Source organism: Sphaeroforma arctica (assembly GCF_001186125.1).
Source record: "Sphaeroforma arctica JP610 unplaced genomic scaffold supercont1.380, whole genome shotgun sequence".
NCBI classification, from domain to species: Eukaryota; class Ichthyosporea; order Ichthyophonida; genus Sphaeroforma; species Sphaeroforma arctica.
The window spans coordinates 55,416-63,453 of record NW_014040178.1 but is presented as its reverse complement, the minus strand read 5'-3'; the positions used below and the strand labels follow the sequence as shown (position 1 = coordinate 63,453).

The 8,038-nt window shown below is 40.6% G+C and overlaps 1 protein-coding gene across 1 annotated transcript; it reads right to left on the bottom strand.

Annotated features, from left to right (window-relative positions):
- Positions 1-639: 639 nt before the first annotated feature.
- On the bottom strand, positions 640-1,270 carry SARC_05752 (hypothetical protein; the record flags this gene model as incomplete). The annotated part of the gene is made up of 2 exons (XM_014300388.1): positions 640-867; positions 1,136-1,270. 2 exons carry the CDS (start codon positions 1,268-1,270, stop codon positions 640-642), a joined length of 363 nt encoding a protein of 120 aa, XP_014155863.1.
- Between the last annotated feature and the right edge of the window lie 6,768 nt (positions 1,271-8,038).

The following is an 8,038-nucleotide window of genomic DNA, read 5'->3' as shown; positions in this document are numbered from 1 at the left end:
ATATCGATTTTACACTATATTTAGAATTTACGTTCGCATTTATTTATTCTAAGGCATTAGGGATAATATTGTTTATTTCAAAAATGGCAAGTATGTATGATACAATGTATGAACATATGGTATGGCTCTCATAGTCGCTGTAGTGGTTCAGGAAAGATTGATGGGAGTCCGTGATTTGTAGATACATGGCCATACTTCCGAGCTTTGAAGTTGAAATCTCCCCACACGACATCTGGTTGGAAACCACCAATCTCGGGGGGATTAATGTATCGCCTGACGTCTTCTTCAGTAAGCGATTTGAGTGGAAGTAGAACACGGCCATATGAACGCCAAAGCACACAAAGAACACCGCGTACGGTGAAGAGTGTACAAGTTGAAAATTCGATGGGTGGTGTTTGGAAAAGATACCAATACCACAGTGTGAAGGGTGTAAGATATTATGCCGTGTAGTGTGATGTTGTATATGATAGCGTGTGTTCGAGTGTATATAATTAAGAAATGTGGTGTTATGCCAGGTTTCAACCACACACATAACATCAACCTGACTTAAAATCGATATAACGTTCAAACACTTATCTGTATGTGCTGCGTTGTCCATATTGAGTCCTTGTGGGTTGAAGAGCGTCATCCTCATTGGTCCTAACATTGTTCATCATCGGTCAATACTACTGGGCTCTCCTCTTTGACGATGTCAGCCATTTTTATATCATTGCCTGTCGTTGAAGAGTCCGTCGTAGAAAGCTGAGGCGGCGTATTGCTAGCCATCGTGTTGAGGAAGGTGTTCGTGGAAGGTCCAGATACCGTAGAAGTCGTGGCGCTCCTGCAATTGCTGGTGGATGTCAGGGTCAATGGACGGCAGTTTTGAGCCTACCAGGATGCATCAAATCAATTATTGAATACAGCTAAAGTGGCTGGTGGTGAATCTGTGGCCACCAAGGCAGACATGGTAGAGACAGCCGTCGGTGCGATAGTCGAACAATATGAACATGTACGTATTCGTTACAATCATAGCACAGAGCCGGATTAGTGTAGGCTCGAAGTAACGTTTGAAGCTGTCGTGTCTGGCTTTGTCCCGATTTGAGGCTGGTGGTTTACCAATGACCAGTCGGTAGTACTACTAGCGCCGGGACATTACCTCGATTTCCTTGTTGGACCAGCGTTTTGTTGAGTTTGTCTTAATGTTGTCACAGCGTTGGCGACGGGCTACATGGTCGGGTGAACAGCACCAGTCGGTTGAGGGGGTGTCGCCAGCTGAAGCCATGGAAGTCATAAGCGCGGAAAGGGGCGATACCCTGGGACAATGCTACAACCAGTAATTCATGTCTAACGCACGAGGCATACCTAACCTTATCATTCGGCTACTTTTGTACATTCTACTTTTGAATTGAACTCCAAGAAACTTCAAATTCTTAAACAGATTCGGCACGTTAATATCGGTTTGAGAGACTGGTCTTTACAAATTTTAAAACTGCAAAGTATTGACTTTTTGAGCTGATTAAGTGTAGTAGATATCGACTACCACAGAAAAAAAGCTCTTACCTTGACTAATGCTTAAGAAAATAGTGCAAATCTTACTTTTAAAGTACGATAACGATGAAAGATTTTACTCCATCTCAGCAACGTAAATGAAGCCGAGGTAAACTTCGATGGATATATCTATGTTTTAAACTTTGTTATATGAACTGAGATACAGTTTAAGTCAGTTAGGATTTTGCAGTGGTAGCTTGTGTAAGAATGATCGGGACTGCCTCTTGGTAAGAGCCTTAATATCCTCGATCACACAGGACGTACCTCTAGCTGTTCCTTATTGACTAATTTTCACAAGAAGTACTAAGTGTTCATGACCACATGTCTAATTTGTAGATAGACATAAGAACGTAATTCAAGTTAATACATTAGCGAATATAAATAAAGTTCCATCTGAAGAAAAGTTTAAAAAAAAGAAAAAGACGTATTGGATTTTGGAGATCGGCAATAAGACCAAAACCTGTAGGTAGTAGTTCAGAGATTATAAAATTTGGTTTATAATATCCTACATCTACTATCGTCTCAAATAGGTCCAAGTAAATGAGTCATACCAAATACTCAAGCTATTGGAGCCATCAAAGTGAATTTAGAGCACTTTGGGAATATTGGAAAAAGAACTTGAATTAAAATATTTTAAATACAAATAAAAACCAATGTGTTATCTCATTTGATCTTGATATTTTAGACTGACCGTAGGCCGTATTTCTACACCGAGAAAAAAATGGATGTAGCTGGAGAATTCGGTCAAGACAACAATTTGCAGAAAGATAAGGCAACGCCACCAAGGAGAGAGCTAGAGGGCCAACTATTGCCTCTACTTTGAAGTTTACATATATGAAAACGAGTAGCGACACTTGTGGTGGTTCTAAGGCTTACCCTTGTGCGCTTTTTCTGAAAAGGAAATTTAGAAGGAAAGTCGCCCAGCAATCGATGTCAAACCCCGAGGCGATAATGAACCATCTGTATGTAAAAGATTGATAAATGACAAAGTATCAAGCCCTAAAGGCCAGACCGACTCAGTAACCAAGTTTACCGGACCAATGCTCATGTAGACTGATGAGAACCTCGATAGGAGAAGCAAGTAGCTGATCAAACAGATCGCATGTATGATTCTGGCGAGAAAGCAAAGCACTTAAACAAACTGTCTCCGACGACATCACTGCAAGCTCTATGCAAAACGCCGTTAAAAGAATGACGATTCAGAGCATAGAAATCTGAGTGCCAAGCCGACAGCGGGATTCCAGAGGTCCCGCACTTCGACAATCAGTACCTAAAGATTAGGAGAGATTGACACCAGTTGTATTCTCTTCTGGAGATGAGTATTCCATACTCGAGGATAATATAGACTCCGCGGCAGGCAAGGGTACTTTGCCAGAAGTACCCAAGTGGGAGAAAGCGACGTTGTTTAAACTAAATTCAGCTGACTTAACAATAGCCAGTAAGGGACAAGCCTTGATCGCACTATATAATTGTGTGACGAACATAACTAAAGCTTTCCGTAAACAAGCAGACGACTTAGAGTTTGCTCGTGTTGATCGTACTGTGTTGTATTAACCCGCGAAGAATGTATTCCAATCTGCGGATGTAGATGTACTTAACGGATTTGCCGTTGAAGTCACGGTCACAATGAAAATCGCTCATGATATCCATGACCAAGAAAAAGTCGACTACTACGATTGTTGTTGATATTCTTGCTGAACAAAGATATGCAAAGCCCAAGACTACGTTTGTAATAAATTAGGTGAAATAGTACTAGGTTGGGAAATAGTACTAGGTTGGTAGGTTCAGTTATTCACCTAATTTACTATACGTTCGATCCTGGCACCACCACCACCGAGCACTGCCGTATTGAGCTTTATATTGAAGCTCGATGCGGACTTAGTCGGACCTGACATAACCACTAATGGCAAGTCGCGATGGTATGCGTTGCTAGCCATGCATATGTTCTGCATAACCATTGGCAGCAATGATCGCAAAAAGCTGTACATCGATCTTCGTCGCAAGTATACTAAAGAAACACAGGACAATGGCCAAGAGAATACAGAAGTTCCACTTGACTTGTCTCCGTTGGGATCAGTTTTATGATAAGACTATTTTCTATCCTTTGGACCGTGTCACCTTAAAAGAAAAGGTGGTCAGTCAGGAAACCACGAGAGCAACTCGATTCCATCAGCACGCCCGTTGGATACTGTCCGGAAACCTCAACGTGATAAGAAAACGCCTGCTAAAAAGGAAACACCATACAAGCATACTAAGAGATGAGTGGTGCATATGAAGTGTGGATACGATATGTATCAATTGACCTCGAACGGTACTGGAACGGGCGACATATGCCAACTTGTAAGCACTTTGTTAACATGTGCGACAAGACTAATGACTATCATGCTAAGTCTTGTGACAAGAAAACCAACATCAAGTTGGAGTGAAGGTACTACCGGGTGCAATCCCTACAGCGACAATACAACGAACTGTTAAATGAACGTGTGTGTAAATCTCCCTGTATAATGCATCGGAAATAAAGTCCTTGTATTGACTGATCTCAATTTAAAAAAAATGTATATCCGATCGATTTGCTTTAAAAGATATCGAACGAAGAACACGAACTACTCACCTTATTTTAGTAGCAGATGAGAAGACGTCCAAGTATGTGGCCGATGGTTGCAATATCACAACCCAGGTTGTGATACTGAAGATGTCACAAAAGTACACATACCGTTACTGGTTTACTTAACAACGTATATCATTTAAAGAACAAATCAACGATAACTGTATGAAATCATATGTATCACCGTCCAATACAGTCAAGGAATTAATCCCAGACTTTGAAAGCAAGATTATGGACTTTATTCTTGTAAATAAAGAGATTAATATTGGTGACTGGGCTAAGTTTCACTTTGATGACGTATATGTCAGCCTTGACTTAACCAATGTAGACTTTACCAAGCTGAAATGTGTATCAAGAAACTGTGTATCTTGGAGACATGAGACTGTAGTAAAAGAAAAGGTAGACAAGTGGGTAGCAGATAGAGAGATAGAATGAACTATCAACAAACGCCAGTTAGCTTGGTGTTACTAGATGCTGACTAACATAACTCTGACGGTTCATTTAAGAATAAGAAGGGCAGAGTGTGTTTAGATATGAGCACAATGAATAAATTTTTGCCTATTCCTAGCCTTCACTTACCGCATACAAACCGAGTTATCAAAGATAATGAAAGGCGCTACAGTGTTTACAACTATAGACCTGACAGAAAGATAACATCAAATGAAGATATATGAGCCACATCGTAAATACTTTATTTTATTATGGAAGAGGAACCTATAACGTTTCAAAAGAGCACCTTTTGTGTTACACTCTTTACCTGCGTTCTTCCAACAAGTAGTGGAAGAAATGTTTGCAGACAGCCTAACGTTCAAGTCTATATCGATGACACAGTCATTTTTCTAAAGACTAAGCAAGATCACGCTGCAATAGTAAGGAAAGTCCTTCAAAGACTCAACGTACAAAATTTCATGATTAACGAGATGAAATATCTTTTCGTTATGAGTGAAATACAACTTTCAGGATATCGTATCCGGAGAAGGTATAAAAATTGACCTCAGAAAGGTAGAACATATCCTAGGTTGGCAAACAACAACTACTGGGGAAGATATCAATAGTATGTGTGGGCTTGTAAACTCCTTTTCAGATAGAGTACCACACCTAGCAGATTACTTAAAATCTTTCGGACTATTAAGATGTCACAAAAAAATATGTTAGGAGAACTGTGGACTAAGGAGTGTGATGAGGCATTTTGAGTACAAGGGCCAGTGGATGATGTGCCATTCGAAATAGCAACCGACGCCTCCGACTTAGCACTTGGAGGAGTACTACATCAGGTTATCGATAACAAACCGAGTTGAATACAACTCTTTAGTCGAGTTATGAATTTCATCACAGTTGAATTACTCAACTGTTAAACAATAATTACTAGTTATTGTTACAGCTAGGACACACTTTAAAGATTTTCTCTATGGAACAGCTTCTACGCTGATGCGTAACCAAAGTCTCTTCGTTATATGAAAGAGATGAAGCCAGACCCTCAGTTACTTAATATATGGGATGACATAACTTCTAAGTTCCACTTTGATATAGAACATTTACCCGAAATGCATAACAATTTTCCAGATATATTTTCCAGGTTTAATAAGTACGAGAGCTCATCGCCACCGATTAGAAGTGTAATCCACGATGGTTCGAGCTGGCTGAAAATATAGTTTGGCCACATTAAATCGATATGTTTGTTGCACACCATAATATAGAACATTTAATCATCCTTAGGAGAAGCTTTTCAAATAGATATCTCTAAACATAATGCGTGGGCCAATCCACCATGGCAGTTAATTGCCCAGTTATTAAAATACGCTCATATATACACACAAAGCCACCATAATGTTGCGTTACTCCTTACGGAAATTAGTTCCGTGGCTCAATAAATTAATAAGCAAGGTACAATGCGAGCCAATATATCTAGATAGGAAAGTAGATTCCTTCCTCGATCAGGGTACCCGAGCAATCCAAAAGACGCACTGGAGACATCCAAAAGGAACAACCTCAAGGACACCATCTGAGACCTTTCTTAAAAAGATCGCAGAGTCGGAGATTTCACCCTCCAACAAATAGAATATAAATCAGTGCAAGGGCAATACAGCACGTGAAGTCTGTGCACAAGGAATACAATCTACTACTGGCACTGCAGGCAAGAAGCGTCAATCTCTAGCTTGTACTGTATTTAAGAACATAAAAGTCGAAGCCCGAAGTCTTTCAGTGACTTTTTCTAAAGGAATTAATGAAAGATAATCCTGGAGTATACACACTCATTATGCGACTATTAAATTAGTCGAGTGTGGCTAATGTATACGAGCGCACTAAAGCCGCACAAACAAAAGGAGGAAAGGAGTCTGAAAACACTACAAGATTGAAAACGCTACAGACGTAGAGAACACGGAAATGGATTTTCAACACCCTACCTTTATACTGGAGAGCAGAATGATTATAACATTCTCGCTTGGCTGACGTAAAATCGTAAGCTGAAGCATCAAAATGTAGTAGACGCTCTTGAAAACGCTAAGCGAAATGATATAGCGCATCCCAGGCTGACAACTTTGATTGCCAAAGTATATCAGTCATGTATAGACTGTGAGCTTAAACAGATCATACGTTATGAGCTCGCACCGCTTAAGAAAGTGGCCAAAGATGTCCCATGGCGCACGGTCAACATTGATATGGTTGACCTGCCTATGTCTGAGCACACAGGCGGCCGTTGCGTATGCCACTTTTTTTTAATATGACGTCACGGTTGACTTGTTTTATCTTCTAGAGGACACGATGACGTAGAATGTGGCTGGATTATGTTGCCAAGTCTTCGCTGACCATGGGTGTATTATGTTCTGATAACGGTAGCAAGTTCTGCTATGTCGCAATGGAACCGTTAGTACTCGTATCGGGCATGTGCCATATAAGAAATGCATACCATATAAACACACAAGGCGCAAATGGAACGCCGATTGACGGTTCTAGTGCGCATAATATAGAAAACCCTAAAACCCTAAAAGTGTCTTGCGTCAATCGTTCTTCGTGAACGGGATGTTTCCATATAGGTGTTTATGGGGTTGGTTTCAAGACTGTGCGTATGCATCGTGCAAGGGCGCCTAGGGCTCTAAACTACAATATACGGGTACATCAGATTAAGGAACCCGAACAAGAAGGTGTCATCAAAGCAGACTACGTCAGCACAGCCGTATACCGCTCGCCCTACACACTCGCGCCACACTAAGTCCATGCATACTGGAGTACCCTCAGAGCATGGTGACACAGTCGAGAACCAATCCAGGGGAGAATGAAATGCAATGATTGCATTCTCTCTCTTCACACTCTGACATTTTCAGGGGAGTATTAGGCTATAACAAATCATCATATGCGAATATCAGGAATGCAATAACAGTTCGGTACACAGGACTGTCAGTGTCAACAAATATGACACCCCGCCAAAAGATTCATACACCGCCAGAATATATAGGCGAATAAATGGTGATGTATATAAGCCCTCAGAAGAGGTGTAAATAAAGCCACTTTTGTCTAACAACAATCAGCTACCACTAACTGCCTGCATCGAACTCTATGTCCATTATATATTAAATGTCGTATTAAGGGACGCCTAATACAGAGTGCGGCAAGATTACTGGCAGATTGTGTTCTGCATTTGAAGAAATTACTTGTAAGAGTACTATTGAATAAGACAGTCGCGACAGATAAGACTAAAGAGGTACTCAATGAAATTTCACCGACCTATAGCAGCTCGATAGAATCATCATTGACAGACTAAGACTTCATCCTGTAGACTATCTACCAGAAAGAGTACTATTGGATATGACAGATAAGACTAAGAGGGTACTCAATGATATAGATGATTCCGCCGACCAAGAGTATTTGAATAGAATCATCTTTGACAGACCAAGACATCATCCTGTA